Source organism: Aptenodytes patagonicus, chromosome 6, assembly GCF_965638725.1.
Source record: "Aptenodytes patagonicus chromosome 6, bAptPat1.pri.cur, whole genome shotgun sequence".
Classification (NCBI taxonomy): domain Eukaryota; kingdom Metazoa; phylum Chordata; class Aves; order Sphenisciformes; family Spheniscidae; genus Aptenodytes; species Aptenodytes patagonicus.
The window spans coordinates 59,264,240-59,282,039 of record NC_134954.1 but is presented as its reverse complement, the minus strand read 5'-3'; the positions used below and the strand labels follow the sequence as shown (position 1 = coordinate 59,282,039).

The 17,800-nt window shown below is 46.3% G+C and overlaps 1 protein-coding gene across 1 annotated transcript in view; it reads right to left on the bottom strand.

Moving 5' to 3' along the window:
- The window catches only part of MARCHF4 (membrane associated ring-CH-type finger 4), a 108,116-nt gene extending 91,692 nt beyond the window's left edge, over positions 1–16,424 (bottom strand). Inside the window, exon 1 of the mRNA XM_076340799.1 lies at positions 15,871–16,424. Coding sequence (XP_076196914.1) covers positions 15,871–16,353 — 483 coding nt within the window. The 5' untranslated portion in view covers positions 16,354–16,424. The remainder of the gene's footprint in view (positions 1–15,870) is intronic.
- Between the last annotated feature and the right edge of the window lie 1,376 nt (positions 16,425–17,800).

Genomic DNA, 17,800 nt, shown 5'->3' with positions numbered 1-17,800 from the left:
TGCATTGAGGTGTCTGCAATCTGGAGCTGCATCCCACCTCGGTGATGTGCCCAGGATCACAGCTTGTTTACAAAGCTCGGAGAAGAAGCTGAGATCCTTGGGTTGCTGCTCACCTTCCTTCATCCGCTTGAACTGGAAGAGGAACCTCCTCTAGTCAAGCTGTCACCGTGGGGGAACTACTCTAAATGTGTCCTCTTAGAGCCAGTGAGCAACCCTCCACCTGGGTTGGGATTTGTTTGTTATCCAGTGACTGAGCTGCCACCTTGACTCTAAAACCCAGAGTTTGCTAATACTGATCTCTAGGCTAACTCTCATCTGAGAGGACTGTGTTTGCTGCTCAGTTCCCCACATCCTTCAGCCTACCTTTTCTTCTCTAGCAGAAAGGCAAACCCTGGCTCCGCAGAAAGCAGATGTGCCTCTCTCTGACCACTCATGGGAGCAGGCCATGTGGTTTTCCTCCATATCATGGTGTGCTGTTTGCTTAGAGATCTTCTCACATAAGTTAAATACTGCCCTGACCAGGAAGTTTTCTTTACCACTTGTATTGTCCAGCAAGGGCTCACTACTGTTTTACAGTCACAGCCCTGACATCCCAGTGTCAGAAAGTGCTCAAGCCTAAACAAGCCTAAGTTCTTAACCATCATCATGTCTTGGATCTTTCTAGGTCAGCCTGCTTTCATGACCTGGTGAACCTCATAGCTGACCAGCCAGATGGAAAGATCTTTTTCAGTGGGTGGACACAGAGCACTAGTATGGGGATTGAAAAAACAAAAGACACACAGGCCTGATCCGTGTGCCACTGTGATTCAGCCCAGTCATGATACACTGCAAATCACCATGCTGCACTGGACATGCCATGCACATGCTACTGGGAGAAACAGCCAAAGTGCTGATCTATGAGTACAAATGTACCAGTAACAGCAAAGAGTAGTCACCTTCCAAAGGACCGCTTTCTGCACAGGAATGTCCCTGACTGTGGGAGCTCTTTGTTGGTGTGTTGTGTCTCCAACCCTGCAGTGAGCTCAGCAGAGACCTCCAGGAAAGTGCCTTGCAGCAGCCTGAAACTGCTGCACCTGCTCAACAGCCCAGATGTGCACCACGGCACCAAGCTGCCCTCTGCAGGAAAAGCTGACCCACAGGTGACCACTTAATCTCCTTCTCTATCCAATTTGGCTCAGCCACGTGGCATCTGCCTTCCACCGCACTGCCGCAAATACGCGCACAGCAAATCCCTGCCTAATAGTGAGCGCTGGGATTGGCACACACTGCAGCAGTGCATGATGGCTGGCTGCTGCTTGGAAATCATGCCAATCCTTGAAAGACAGAGGGGTCAGGGAGTGTTTTAGTGGGAACCCAGGTCCCTGACCTCCATGGTCCTCCGACTATCTCATGAAAGCCCTGGAGGGTGTGAAGTCTGGGAGTGGAGAAATCCACTGAAGATACCTACCTCCGATGTTGCTGTGCACATTTCAGGAGGGAAGAAAAACAGCTCAAGGCAATGTAGACACAGTGATTTAAAAGGAAACAGATTAAAGACAGACATGTGAGTGCAGCTGTGTCCCAGCAGTTATGCCATACGCATTTATAGGTAGATAGATATCTAGCAAAAATCCCTCCCTCCCCCCCCCAAGAGGATATAAATTGTGGGCTATTATTCATCCTGTGGCCCACCGTTACATCTGAAGCTGTGTCAGAGGGTTACCAAACAGTGTCGACTAGGTGGACTTGTGGGTTTTATCTCACCTTGGGGAACAAAATACCACAGGGCAGTTGGAGAAAGGGGACTCAAGGGGTGCATATTTTTCCCAGACGTGGTTAAGGCAGGCCGAATTGCAGGGATCTGGATGGTTTTCCTGATCTCCATGTGTTCCTACAGCCTCTTTTTGACTCATCAGTATCTCCAGCATACAAATAGCTAAGTGCCTTAGGGGCATTTACCTAGGGGTAGAGACCTTGGCCAGTGCTGATGGCTGGTAAGTGTATGAAAATGCAAAACAGCTGTCAGTGGAAGTGAGTTTTGAACTCCAGGTTGTTTCACTTCCAGCTGAGCAAATTTTCTCTTATTTTACAGGATACAGAGAGAACATACGCTCTTGTGCCTAAGCACCACTCCTTGTCTCTGCAATACAACAGAACAAATAGCCTAATCAGGCCAAAATGCAGAGCATGCTGAAAAACTGGGAAATTCAGGATGTAGTTAGAGAAGGTGAAAACCTCCCCTGTAGCCTGGGAGGGCTGGTATTGCTGCTCCGATCACAGTGCTTAGGGGCAGAGGATTGTCTGTTGAGAAAAGACAGAGAGTTACATTCCCCCGTTGGAGAGACATCACCTGGGGATGGACAAAGTTATAAATCCTACGGAAGGAGATACACAAGTGGGGAAAGGCAGAACTGGGAGTGATGCAAAGAAGCAAGGAGCAAATGAACGTCACTGGGCTCTTTTGGTGGCGGTGGATTGCCTGCAGGAGCGAACAAGTGAGACTCCATCAGGTGCAACACAACCTTGTGTGGATCAAAGAAGCAGAGCACGTGTTTTTCAGCTTCTTCTCTCACAAGATCATCCCCCTGGACCTTCTGTTTCATCAGAGAAACCCGATCTCAGCGGTCTCCTCACATCCATTACAGGGAAAAATAACTGGATCCAACCCAAACAGAAAACAGAGACATGCTATGGTAGCAAACCTCCTGCCAGCTTCAGGGGAGATTGCAACATTTGCCCCGTATGTTTCTGATCCTCCTAAACACACACAGAGCAGCTCGGTTACACGCACACACACATTTGTATGCCTTGCATTTGCAAATAATCTCTGATGTGGAGCCTCTCGGACTGCTCTGCAGAAATCCATAAGCCCGTAGCCGTCTCTGCATTCCCCTTGGCTTACCACAACAATAACAACATCTGAAGAGTCCCAGCAGCCTAGTTTGCCTTCCCACTGACAGACGCACTTTGGCTGCCCCTGATCGAAGATCCTCCCTCATTAAGTTGCACAGAATTATTTCTGATATTCTCCCCACCATGCATGCTCCCTTAACTGGTCTACAACCGTTCCCCCGATCACCTGGCTCTCCACTCCAGTTGGGTTTGCTACAGCGATCAAGTGACACATGGGGTTCTGCAGGCTTGGGGAAGAGGTGCTGCCATCAGCCAACTACCAAAGATGCTGGTTCAGGCTTTCAGGCTGTCCTAGGCAGCTCTACATCAACCTCCTCCATGCCCGTGCTGCCTGAAGGGCAAACGCCATCATCTGGCTGGGTGCGACTGCCCTGTTGTGAAGTACCCTTGGAAGAGGCCAACTGAAATAACAGATCCTGGACTTTGATCAGTGGAGAAGACTCCAAAACTTTTACTATGTGGCTCCTTGGTTTTCTTAAACATACAGTTTTCTGAAATACGCTAGTACTGCATTCAGACTTGCTAGGCTCAGCCTCTGCTGCCAGATGGATCTTTTTCTTGCCTTTTTTTTAAACAGAATGGAGAACAAAAACAACAGCAAACCCAGAAGTTCTCAGAGCAATGGAGCCAAACAAAGTGTAGGTTCCCTCTGATTTGTACCTGGGAGTAAGGTGACTTCTTTGATGTCTAGTAGGGGTATACCTCTTAAGATAGTTCCCCTCCATGGCATCACAAACCCAATGTGGGGGTACGCCCCACTTGGCTACATATTTCATGCAACTCATAAAAGCTTAAGGATTCTGCAGCTCTTATTTATCAAAGGCGGATGAATTTGGCAATGAAGTTTAAATGTCACTGAGTGTATCATCTCATGGACTTATAAACAGAACTTACATGGGTAAGTACTGTTGCTTAGAAAAGCAAGCTAGAAAGAGAGAAATGAATATTTTTCATTTTTATTAAAATACATCTTGGGACAGGTTTTGAACAGCTTTCCAGACAAATTAATTGAAGGCAGAAAGCAAAAATACCCTGTAGAAGGGAGAATGACTGTGAGCTTCCAGAAAGCAGTAATTGTAACAGAATGCTTTTGTTTGTTATAAAGAGACTAATGGCTGTTTTGGTAGTCATTAGGCAATGTATAATAAATTTCTACTACATTGCATATTTTTAAAGATTCCTAATTTTTCAAAATCTGCTTTTGCAAAGTTGAAAACCTTAGTTACAGATCGCTTTTTGCTTATCCTTCTGTTCAATTTAAATAGAAATAGTTCTTGCTCAATCAAGCTTTTCTACAACAAGTATTTCTATATAAGACTCAGATTTGAAATAGTATCACCTCCTGGAGGTTTAGTGATTATTGGATCAAGAAATGTCTTGGCTATGACAAACAGAAATATCTGAACCTTTGCTATTATTAGCGATGTTTGTTCTCATTCTTCAATCTGTGGCTAGACGGCTATTTTCCCTTGGTATTTACCTGACTACCATTACAAAAATCTCAGCCGCTGTCCAAATCCACCCTAGGGAGCTAGAGCAGACATTTAATCCTATCTTTTGTACAGCTCCTCCTAAAATCACTGTAAAGGCTAAGGGGAGACCTTATTCCTGTCTTCAGCCACCTCATGGAAAGGTACAGCAAAGAGAGCCAGACTCTTCTTGAAGGTGCATGGTTATAAGACAAGAGGCAACAGACACAATTTGGAACACAAGAAATTCTGATTAGAAATCAGAAAAAATCATTTTCACCATGAGGGAGGTCTAGTATTGGACCAAGGGTCTAGAGAAGTGAGTGGAATAACCATCCTTGGAGATATCCAGCTCTCAGCTGGACAAGGCCCAAAGCAACCTGATCTAGTCAGATTTGCTTGAGTAGGGGGTTGGACAAGATGACCTCCAGAGATCCCTGTATCCTAAATTATTCTGGGGTTGTGTGATTTTGTTTGACCTGAGATATTACACTCAGAATTGCCACCTTCCCCTGACATTTGCATCATATGCTTGAGCACACCTCCAAAGATATGAAGCTCTTGTCTGGCAACACCAAGAAAAAGGTAAGATAAGAAATCTCTTGAATAGCTGCAGGATGGGAAGGCCAGGGGCTCTCCTGCAGATTTTCGCATGTCTGCAAGAAGGGCAAGAAATAAATCCATGAGGACTGGGAAAGAGAAAGCCAATGGCAGCTGGGCCAGGTCATGGCAGCTTAGCAAGCTGGATTTTAAGCAGGAGTCCGCACTGCAGGCTATGGGGGCAGCAGAAATGTTTTTCTTAGAAATGATGTAGCCATCCTGCCTATGAAGAAAATTTTCCAAACATAGGTTAAATGTGGGTGACAGCACTTCTGCTTTCATATGTCAGAGGAGGCTATGAACTGGTTTTTGCTAACTAGCTGAATCCCAGTTTTCTGAGACTGAAAGTGTCTTGCTTTTAATCTGATGTGGAATAAAACTGTCTTCAAACACAGAACTTTTTCCACGGGAGAAATCTCCTCTGCCAGCCAGCCCAAGAGTTTCTGAAGCTGGTTTCTAAGGACGCACACAGTACGCGGTTCTTTCTGTGACAGAAAAGACAAAAGTTCATTTGCAAAGACAATTTCAGTTCTCTGTTTCCCCAGATTTTCTCCTTGGGCACTGCAACAATTTCCCATTGTTGGAGATTTTAAAATCAAGATGGGATATTTCTTCTCCAGTCCTTGCACAGCTATTAACCTTCAAGCAGGAATTTCATTGGGGGAACTTATTTCACTGCTATTATAGAGAGGATCAGACTAGACTAGCCCAATAACCCCCTCTGGCCCTAAATCTTGTAACAATTCACCTCTCTTCAACGTTAAGGAAATGTTGGGGTTTTATGCCCTAAAATGTGAACTCTTTAGGGCAAGAAAAGCCTTTGCTCCACTTCTTGGTGCAATGCTTGACATACTGACATCCTCTAAAGGTTACCACCGTATTAAAATAAAGAACGGTCTAGAGGCCAGAAGCACCCATAACTTTACTTCTGCCTCTTGTGCAAACCCTCTCTCTAATTACTTAACTGCTATTTCTCTCTGATATAATATTTTATTATTACTTACTTTTCTTGAATGCTCATGTGATCCGTCTTAATGTTCTTTTAATATCACTCAGGATGGGATAATAATCTGCTTGTACTTCTCCAGCACCTTTAATCCTGACAGGTCCTAGCGTGCTTAACAAGGAGAAAAGGAGAGGGAAAGTGCTTCATTCATCAGACAGGGCAAGGTCATGCAGGATACCAGACAGGCTGAGAAGAAGACCTGACACAACTAAAAGTGCTGGGGTGTTTGGAGGGACAGGTTTAGCCCATGGCCCTGTACTTGCACCGCCTGCATGAAATTGCCAGGGTAGGTGCTGATGTGATGTGGGTGAAGTGTGAGCAGGATTCCTGCATGCCAATGCTGTATGTTATGTCTTCATCAGATCCATCCACAGGGCTTTCTTGGCTCTCCCAAAGACTGGGAATTGGAGTAAAAAACTATACAGGATCTACCTGGGTAAGGACAGGGAACACTGATAGGAGGGAAGATGCACATGGAAGTTCTCAGGGAAACCACTTCTTCCATCAAAATACCAGTCAAAGAAGTGATCTTCACACCTTGGTTTTGAAACTTAACTGAAGCAGGGCAATGCCTGTACTGGGAAGGTGGAGAAGAAGGGATTGCAGAAATGAAGGCAAGAAACGAGGATCTAAGCAAGTGTATGTGCAACCCAAAAGAAAGCAAATGAAGATCTGGGCGCAGCATGAATACACAGCTGGGAAGTGAGAGAAAAGAAGCTCACACTGAGGGTAGGGTTAATGCCCCGAGTGACAGTGCTAGCACAAGAGGAAGGCAGAAAAAAAGGAGGAAAATGCTGGATACGAGAAATCTGAGCTGATGCCAGAGCATTCAATAACAGATGTCGGGGAGACAGAAGGAGATTTGGGGTTGAACTGAAGCAAATCAAGCCTGCAGAGCCATCCTTAAGGGCTGACATAATGGAGGAAGTGGACAAGCTGGACAAAGATGGGAAGGACAAGGAGAAAGGAGCTTTGTGGGACCCCATTAAGGGATTGTGGAGGAAATGTGAGCCACCCCACCAATGATAAAGTGATTGGCGAAGCAGGAGAGAAATGGGTGCTGGGGACAACATTTCAGGCAGGACTGGCTGGAGGCCTGCATCTGTCAGGAAAGGTCATATTCAGCCTTGCTGAGAGTGGCTTTAATTGGGGGCAGAGAGCAGACACCAGAACTGAAGTAACGAGGATCCATTCTCTCCTCCTCCACATGGCTATAAGTGAGCAGTGACAGGACCAGCACAAGCCATAAGTCTCATCTCTGGCAGCCAAGGGATCCTTAAAGAAAAGGAGCACAGCTGCTCCTCCAGGCTTTTCCTCCCAACTCTCCTCAGGAGTCAAGGCAGAAGAGCTCAAGTCATTAATGACATGGACGATTCAATAGAGTTAATGCTTACTGCACTTGCAGGCCCCCCTGGAAGGGGCTGCTACTGCGGAGGAGAGGACTGGGGAAAAAAGGATGCAATTCAGTAGGGCCAAGTACAGCTCCTTCACCAAGGCAGTAATGCCAACTGCAGAGAGCCAGGATGGAGGAGGACTGGCCAGGAAGCAGTTCTGAAGGACATGGAGATTATATGGGATCATGAGTTGAGTAACAATCAATAATCTTCTGCTGTTCCATAAATAAATAAATAAATAAATAAATAAATAAATAAATAAAGAGGGCAAACGTCACCCTGGAATGGATGGCAACTGTAATCTGTTAAACAGGATTCAAAACCTTTCTGCACTGCTCAGCACTGACAAGGACTCAGCTGGAGAATTGTTTCCAACTTTAGACAGTGCACTTAAAGCAAAGTATGGACCATTTGGTGAAAGTCCAGAGGACAACACCAAGGATGATTGGAGGTCTAGAAAATATGTCATAAGAGCAAAGGTAGAATTGGGATTGTTCAGCCTAGAGAAGAACAGGGAGTGTCATGGCTTCAGTTGTCACTTGAACTTGTAAATTCCTCAGAGGATGAATTTTTACTATATTTACATGCAACTACTGGATAATACCTTCAATTACTTACTGCTTGGAAAAAAGGAATTGGTAAAAATAATCTGCTGTCCTTCTAATGGGCAGGGCAAGAAGAAATAGGCTGCAGCAGGAAAGATGGAGTCTCCAACCATGATCACCCTTAAGAACTGGTTAGATCAGCCTCTGTCAGGATTTTGGATGGGCGGACTAACTGATCTCTTGAGACCTGGGCATTGCCCAGTGCTTGGGCATGATCAGTGCATGGATTAAGTAACAGAAGCTAAACCCACATAGTACCAGCAGTTACGATGGTAGTCACAGGGTACGACTTCACAGAGGCTGCAGCTACAGGACTGTCTGCATCCAGTGAGGGCAAACACCTCCAAATGCTCAATGCACTACAAACTTTAAAGGTACTTCTTACATGGATCTCTTAGCTAATGACACATACTTTTTGCATGGAGAAGGCGACCTTATGGCCTTACCTTAAACGTAAACACACTGTCAATCAAGCAACCCTTGGTAAACTTCTGCTAAGAGTGACATGGCACAATGGGACACCACAAAGACAGTAGCAGTCTTTGGCCTCCCAAACTGGTGGAATACCAAGTTCATCTTCTCTCTCCTGTTCTGCAAAGTTGTTTTGTATGTGGACCTGCTGGTCTAAAATGTCTGTGACTCCATGGCAAAAAGTATGGCTGACAGTCCTATTCTCCAACCATAATGGAAGTTCCCTAGAAAGTTCTTCTAGGAGAGAAGACAAAACTTTCTCAGGAATCCATTCAAGATTGAACTACCCCGTCCTCCATGGAGTTTACACAGTTTTCCCCAAGCACAGCCTGGTTTCTCCAACAAACACGAGGCACCAGATGTAGGAAAGAATAAAAGAACATGTAAAACATATTTTTGCTTATCATTCTCCCATTCTGCACCATCCCTTCCCTCACTCCCACCCAGGGAAGCAGGTTAAACTTGTGTGACTGTTGTGAGTGATGCCACCAGAGGGTGGCAACAGAGGGTGCTTGGATAAGATGGTACATAGGCCATAGGAGAACCTGTGCAGAGTAGAGCCAGATAGGACAAGTGGGACCAAGATCTGAAGTGTCAGTTGACTTTGGCCAAGAAGAAGAGAAAGAAGAGGAGGTGAGAGAAAACCACCAAAGAGCATAGAGAAGAAGAAATGACACGACAGAAGAAAAGATGTGTGAGGATTTCAGGATCTGGGCCCTGTCACTGGAACCAGTCTGCCCCCCAACATTTTGCCTTATCTCATCACTTTTCACAGAGGGGCATGGGGACAGCCCATTTATCATCTACATAGGTTTCCAAGTCTTGCTGTTTTTTTCCTCACCAGGAGAAAGTCATCACTCATCACTCTCCACTGCTAACAACGTAATCTGTTCTACTGTAACCAGTGATAAATCAGAAAAGGATAAAAGGTTGGTTGTGAAAAGGTGGGGGAAGCTAAGAAAGTCTTCAGCATCAAGCAATTCATTTTAGGCAAGTAACCCTGATTAACAAAGGAAAAGGAGAAAAATAGGAGAAAGATAAAAAGTTAACAAGCTATTCTGTGAGTCTGGTTTCCCATGGAAACCATATCATGTTGGGTTTGTTTTTGGTTTTTTGTCTAATGGGATATACGTTCCTGTTAAAGCTTTTGCTCCAGCTGAAGCTCTGTCCTGCATGGCGTCTACAGTGTGTAGCGCAGCCAATGCTATAATCTCTCCCACAACAGGACGTTTCTAGGTTTCCTCTTCTTCATCCAGCTAGTTTTCATGAAACTTGCAGGAATCTAATGCCTTTCAGATCTCCACCGTCTGCCAAATCTGGCTGAAATCAGCCAATAGGTTTAGAGGAGGGCTGATGAGCATAAACTCTAACAGCTAACGCCATCACATGGCTTTATTCCTTTAGCAATCAGCTAATAAAAGGGATGGGGTGGCCACAGATATGGACCAATAACGATTATACTCTATCTTATTATCTTACTCCAGGCCAAGGAGTGATGAAAACATATGCAGCAGACACATAGGACACAGCATCACGGATTTCTGGCACAACCATATTTCTGACTTCTGGACTGGGCCAACCTTGAATGGAAAAATACCAATGTGAGCAAAAGCGTGCCACAGAGGAGGCCCTCGCTGGGAATGAATTTTTGCTTGAAAGACAACCTGAATGCAATTCAGTTTTGTACGAACAGAGCCCTTCCAGGAGCAACTGCTGCCTTTGTGGAAATAACAGTGACTCTACAGATGCAAACAATGGAGCTACATGCTTTTGCATTGCTTGTTCTGTCACTAACTGACATCAGCCACTGTTAATCATGGCCTGAAATGTATATTTAAGAAACAGTGACACAAACATAGACAAGTTCCTTCATGAAGCCTTTTATATGGGGAAAAGTGAAAGAAAAGAAAAACTGCTCCTCAGGCTAGCTACTGGCACTGAAATAAATGGGTCAGGCATCAGAGTTTCAGCAGGCACAAAAGGTGAAAACCCTGTCTCCTCGAGCAATTAAAAGTCAATGGGATTAGTGGCCTTCACTATTATTTATAGAAACCCTGCTGTGTGCACAACATTATTGAAATACAGAGGTCAAGTCCCTGCTACTGGATGCCTACCCTTTTGCTGTTGAAGTTAATGGGAGCTTTGCCAATCAACTCTGTGGCAACAGAGTCTAAATCTAAAATAAATGACATCCTGGTCTCCATTCAGTTGATGGCTCAAGCAAAGCTTTTGCCGAAGCCAAAAATGTTCTGCTTGCACAGTATAGAATTGATCCTGGGATAGATGAAACGGGAGAATTAGCTATAGAGGTGTTAAGATTCAAAGATGGGAAGGCAGAGAGGTGGACTGAATGTCACAGGAAGCATCTTCCCTTCCTTTCTGTCATAAATTACAATATACAGATTGAGATCTCAAGGGCTGCATCCAGGCACCTCTTAGTCTTCAGTTTTAGCAGGACTGGCTGAATGGTTCTCCTTCTAACACCACGTAAATGAATCCTGTGGGAACACACCTATGAAAAGGACATGGACGGGAAGCCTGTACCGTCATTATGTGATTCAACGTTTGAAAACGCTGTCCTGATGGTCTAGCCAGTTTGGACAGACCTCACCAAACACCAGCATCCCCCTTCCCAAGTTTCCCTGGCTTTGGACATGCTTGTGATGCTGGTTGCGCAGTTGTTTCTTCTTCCACTCATTCATTATCACGCTCGTGCCCTCAATTCTGCCACAGGCTACCTCTTTTCCTCTTTGTCTCACTCTAGAAAAGAGGTACCTGATTCTGCTCTATTTTACAACGTTGTAAATCAGAAATGAAGCATCCCAGAGACATCCTCCACTCCCCTGTGCTGCTGAGAGACCAATCTGTAGAGTGGCGATATTTCCTGGCTCTTAGTTCATGCCTTCTCTGCAGACACTACCAGGCAGGAAGCTAATGATGGCTTTTGCCTGTTTCTGTATTTGTAACAGGAATGGGGTTGAGATTCTGACTTGTTATTTCAAGCAACGCATGCTAATGACCGGCCATTCGATGGTACTAACAATACACTGATCCTACATAGGACCCCCAAGAATGGTGTGTTAATCCAGACTGAGTAATTTAGGGCCACCTTAGCTCTAGAGAGGTCCTGAGCATGGCAGGTGCCTACATACTGAAGACATTACATTACACATGCATGAAATCCAGACTTGCACCTGGAGCGGCAGATCTCACTGGCCATGCACAACGGGCTGGTGAGCTGTGGGGCTGGAGACCACCCCCAGGGCTCTGCTCCTTTTCAGCGTTACCCTGATCTCTAGATTGGTTTCAGACCTGAAGCATGAATTTTACTTTCAGAAGTGTTATCATTAATTGTGATGACTCTAGATATTCTTAATAACCACATGGCTTTACAATCCTTTATTAAACTTAGTCAAGTTCTTCGTCCTGCTAACGTCCTGCAACAAGGAGCTCCACAGCCTAATGACATATCACATGGAAATGCATGTCCTAATATCCATTATAAATTGTCTTCCCTTCCAATTTCCTTGAAGGTCTTCATGTTCTCATATTAATGAGTTGGTGTCCCTAAAGTCTGGAGGGGACTTTAGTGGGAAGAACAGTCTATTTTCAAACATTTCTATTGAATACCGAGCTAAATCCAAGCTAGCAGCCTGCAGGCAAAAGAGTCCACAGTCTGTTCTCTCTGATCCTCCTTAGCCAACCAATCCTATCTACACTGACTTTTCAAATCTCCATCTTTACAGTATTTTTCCCCAGAACAGAGAAATAGAGAAATGCAGACAGAAACTGACAGGTAAGAAAAGATGTACGCTCTAACTGACAATCTAACAAGCAATCCTTGAGACACACTGATTTCCAAATTATCTCAGTTTCATTTAAGAATGCTTTTCTATTTATTTTCAGCGCAGCTAGCACCAATTCTGAGCTCCTAAACCCCGCCGTACTGCTAACTCCTTGTGACACGGACAGTTTATCTGCTGATGTGAAGGGACTTTTCACCCATGTCTTTTCCTGCTACTCTCTACAACTTGCTTTCAACTTGGATCCATACCAAGCACTGTGAAACATTTGTGAGAGCGGAGCTCATCTTAGTTTCTTTCTCTTGCAGAACATTGTCAGAGATCCAGGAAAGCAGACAAAATTCTGCAAACATTGAGCATTAACCAAAACAGAAGAAAATACTCCAGCATCTTTCTTTCTCACTTTCTCCCCAGAGCTTTGCCGTTCAATCCAGGGTCTCAGAATTAGCTGACACAATGGTGCAGGACGCTCACTCAGTGAAACCTTTGAAAATGCCGAGCAAGCCCCCAAAAGGCAATGCCATTACCAAGCTCAGAGTTCAGCCCATCAGCTTTCACGATGTTAAGCCCTCATTTTCAATAAAAGCAGTTGCCTCTTTCAACTGCCAGACCTGAGCAGAGTTTGCTCTTCATGCCCTCAAAACGGGAACGCCGATGCTGTGATCACCTGGCCATCGGATCCATTCTTTCTCATCTGCATCACTGGTTTCTCTTGAGTAACATGCAAGGATCAGAATAATGAGCTTTACTCCTTCCTACGGTCCTCAGCACATTTTTAAATGAAAGAATCAGCTTACCCATAAGAGCCACAAACAAACATGAGGAGCTTAAGATATAAGCAATTCGGAAGCCTGAAGTATCATGTGTGTTGGGCAATCATAAATTTAAAGTGAAAATCCCTAACGATTTTGTTTTGCATTAGATATTAAATAAAACCTACTTGCGAAGCCAGATTAGTAAAGAAACCTTTTTGACAGTTGTATTTTTTTTTTTTAAATCAGAACAGGATTAAAACATCTTTTGGAGACTCGCTGTCATTTTATCTGGGTAAATAAGCTTAGAGAGCCTAACAGTCAATTTATAATGAAGGCTTTTGTTCTTGGTACTGTGATGCAGCCCTGCAAATTTGCCCACAGCTGCAGCAGTTTCAGATGTTTTTGACAGGTAAATAAAACACTGTTTATATCTGTCATTGTTATTAATCTGCACAGTAAAGAACTAGCAATTATATTTTGTTTCCAAGTGGATAAATTTTCATGATGATCTTGGCAGGGGTGGTATAAAATAATGTGCATCTATGACTTTTATAGTTTTGAGGGGCCGAAACATGAAGGGTCCTTGCTCAGCTGTTGGAAAACAAATGGGAAATAAAGGCTAAACCAGTAATAACCACCATAATAAAAAAGAACAAGGAATTTGGGATTTAGCCTTGTTGGAGTTTTATTGACATAAGGGCCAAATAAACCAAACTGCTGGTATCGACATCAGCTACACTGATGCAGCTCTCAGTTATTCTGAACTGTACTTCTAGGAAGCTGTGTCAGGATCTAGCCATGCTTTAAAACCCCACGATTTGGGCCTCCATAATGACTTATGCTTCCCAGCTGCTGCAGGGCAAAGGGTTTCAGACACTCCTCAAGCCATGCTGGTGAAGAAAAAATCATTTGCGGAATAAGGTACTGCTCAAGGACGAGTGGCAGAATCCAGCTGTAAGTGTCTTATTATATTGGTCAGAAACTGTGAGAAGCAAAAAAGAGAAATGCTGGTGAAACTCTATTAGATGCCAGTCACGTCTGCTCAGCTTCTCACTCAGGTAGGCTGGCAGATGGTCAGCAAATAGTCTCACTTTTACAATGCAACCTACACAGGTTTTCAGTGTGAAAATTAGCATCCAATTATTTTCGAGCATTAATGTTCTCCAAGGAAGCGAATTACCTCTATTTTAATTCTGCTTAGGCTCTATTTGCTCAGACATGTAAGCCAATCTTGCAGGCACTACGTCTCGTGTACACAGGCAGAATGGCAAGCCAGGGAAGAGTACTAGAAATGTGGAATAATGCAAATTCCCAGGGAGCGAGTTGCACGGCTTCCAACTTTTAGAAGAGATGAGGAGAAGACAGTCAAGTGAGGAAGGCATACAGCATCTCGAAAAAAGAATTCTTTCCCCCACCCCCATCTAAAATCTTATGGTGAAAATTGTGTCTCAGCTATCAGCCACCTGCATAAACCATTAGAGAAGGCTACAGTCCATTGAGGACCGAGCTCTGATCTATGGGACCCTTGGTATGACACATGCAGCAGAGCTGTGGATAGCCGGATGAGTTGGTGGCAGGCCCTGCTTCTCCCAAAGAAGAACGGGAGCCTATTCCCCACCTCCCTGCCCCCATCACTACCATCCTTGGACCTACACAAGGGAAGGCACGATCACTGCATTACAGACGTGGGCATTATACTTGGGACAGGCAGGACGTGTGCCAGAGCGTGGCCACTCTCAGATGAGTGCTGGCTTTCCTTAGCAGAGCACGCAGGTCCATGAAGGGGAAAGAAGACGTGGAGCAAAACCTGTTTTGCTCAGGATTTCAACGTATCACCTTACGTGCCAGGATCTGTGCCTAAAATGGAAATGGGTATCAGCCACGTGGAACCTCACAACCTTTTCTTGTGCAATGATCCCTTATTATCACAGGTAACGGGACTATCCTGGGGAATAAAGGTTATCTGCATATCTGGGCTTTATCCCACAAGCAGAGGTCTGCAGCCTTTCTTGCCGCCTGGAGCTGTGTCACATTAGGTACAAATGTTGCTGTGTATATTACTGTAAGGAAGTTGCCAGCCTGAAAATATGTGAACTGCTTTTAATTGTCATTAAATAGGGAGAATAATGCCCCAGGGTGGCACCTTATGTTCTAGTGAGGTTGCATTTGTTTCATTCTCCTGTGTGGTGGAGGGAAACTTCACTGGCCCAACCTCAGTCTGTACAAACGAGCATCTCAAGGCTGCAGCTTCAGCAGGTACTATTGTAACCAGCAGTTTTCTTCCTCCAGCTAGTGCAACTGGGAGCATGGCAGCAATGGCAAACCTGCAGAGCTCCTACTAGCCGTCCCCTGGGAACTACCGATGAGGTGGGGCTGCCTCCTGCCACGTGTTTATACAGACTGAAGTTGTATTTTTAAAAGCAAACAGCAGATTAAACACGCTCTTCGCATCACTTCTGGGATCATCACAACTGGATACCCACGAGGTGACAAAAAGCCCCCCACGCCGAGATGTGCTCCACTCCGCAAAGGAGTCCATGAGTCCCTGCCATGCCACAGCTGCACGGCTCTGCGGCTGGGCATCGGTGCCTGGGGCAAGAAGGCTGCTGGGCAGCAGAGAGGGACGGAGCAGGCCTCCACCCCACATTTCCCTGGGAAACACCGCCAAGGTGCAAAATCCTGGAGCTCAGGGCCTGGGCAGAGGACAGAGACCCTCTGGGTTTGGGGTCCTGTTCCAGGCAGCAGGGAGACCCCTGCAAGCAGCAGGCCCCAGTTCCTGCAGGCTGGAGCACCGCTGCCATCAAGCGAGCCGGGCTCCCGCCGCGGCCCGTCGTCGTCCCCCCGCCCCAGCGCCCACCGCCCTCCGCGGGCTCACCTGCTCGGGCCCCTGGAAGCAGATCCTGCAGAGCGGCGTGCGGATGCCGCTGTCGACGCTGCTGCCCAGCGAGTAGCGGTCCTCGGCCTTGCCCTTGCCGAAGTCATCCGAGGAGGTGCTGCTGGGCAGGGAGGCGGGCGGCTCCCCGGCGGGGCTGCCCCACTCCTCGGCGGCCGGGCTGCCCGCTCCGCCGCCGCCGCCGCCGCCACCCGCCGCCGCCCGCCAGCCGGGCCCGCGCCCCCCGGGCGCTGCGGCCCCCGCCGGGCCGCCCGCCGCCGCCTCTGCGCCGCCGGGCATGGGGAGCGGCGGCGGCGGGGAGGGCGGCGGCGGCGCGGGGGGTCTCCGCAGCAGGAAGACCTTCAGGTCATTGAAGAGCATGCGGCAGCGGCACTTGAGGAGGCCTTGGTTTCGCAACATCTGTCTCGGACGGAGGAGCCCGCAGCAGCAGTAGCAGAAAATGACCGCGCCGGGTGGTATTAACATGTGCCTTTCCTTGGCAGGCGGGGACGGGGTGGGAAAGAAAAGGGCAGGAGCCGGGCGCCCCGTGGCCGGGGGGGCTCCGCTGCGGCCTCAGTGCCTGGGGGGGGGGCAGCGCTGGCCGGCGGGGAAAGGACAAAGCAGAGCCGGAGGGCGACGGGGTGAAATCCCCGGCAGTCCGCTGAAATCCGCCGAGGATGACAATTAAAAAAAAAAACACAAAAAAAAAAACCCGACTCTGCGCTCCTGGGGGATTCTTCCCCCCCCCGCCCTCCACAAGTTTGTTTAGAAATCAGCGGGAGGAGGAAATCAATCTCCCACGCCCGAGGGTCCGGGGGCGCGGGCGGCGGGCTCGGGAGAAAGCCCCTGATCGGCTCTCGCAACTCCTAAGCCTGTAAAAAAGAAGGGTCCGCGTCTCTGGTGGGTGTGGGGAGGAGGGAGAATATGGTTCTGTCGACAGTATTTGGCATCTCAAGTAATTTTCCTTTTTCTTCTATTTTTAACAATTTTTTTTCAATTAAAAAATAAAACCCGATCACACGAGACCCGGTGTGCACCCAGACAAAATAGCAGCCGGTCTCGCTATCAAAATGCAAAATTGGTAGCTGTTGTTATTATCAAAATTGCCTCTTTGACAAAAAAGACCTTCACATTGTTTGTGGGAAAACACCCTACGTTTCCAACACTGTACTCCCAGGTGGCTTCAGATTTTACCATTGCGTTTAAAAGATTTCATTGCAAATATTAAAAGTCCTGAAAGAAATAATTAGCATTCAATGAGCTTAATCCCAGATGTACTGAGATAAATATATTTTAATATATATAATATATATATAATATATCATATATATTTTTATATATATTTATATATTCTGACCTTCTCTATTCCAGCAGCTGTCTGGACCACACCAAAAAAATCAGAGCGAAACTGGTGAGGGAAGGCGGCTGTATTATTCCCTAAGCTGTTACCATCCTGGACCAAAAAAACCCGTCGAAATCGGATCTTTTCTTCGCATGTAATTGACCGGGGAAACGTGGATCTTACATGGTCACGTTTCCTTTCCTCCTTTCACAAAACAGGAACGTCATCAAACGCATTGGCAGCTTGTACAGACCATTGTGGATGGCGAGGCGGCCAGGGCTCTATCAGCAATTGCAGGCACCTCCTTTTGATGCATTGGACGAGGCTTCTTCTTTCTCTCCACCACCGTCCCCACCTTCATTTTCCTCCCCTTCTGTCCTCCTCCTCCTCTGACTGTTGTTCTCTCTCACAGGCATTGACATTCAACCATCGCAAGTCTGTCGCACTCTCGCTGGCAGGGGGAAAAAAAAAAAAAATCGGATCAGATAATTCTCTTCTTCCTCCTAAAAGGCTCGGATGGAGCACAATGCGCCAGACACACGGGGCAGCATGGCTTATTTTTCGTGAGGCTCCTACCGCTTTGGCAACATC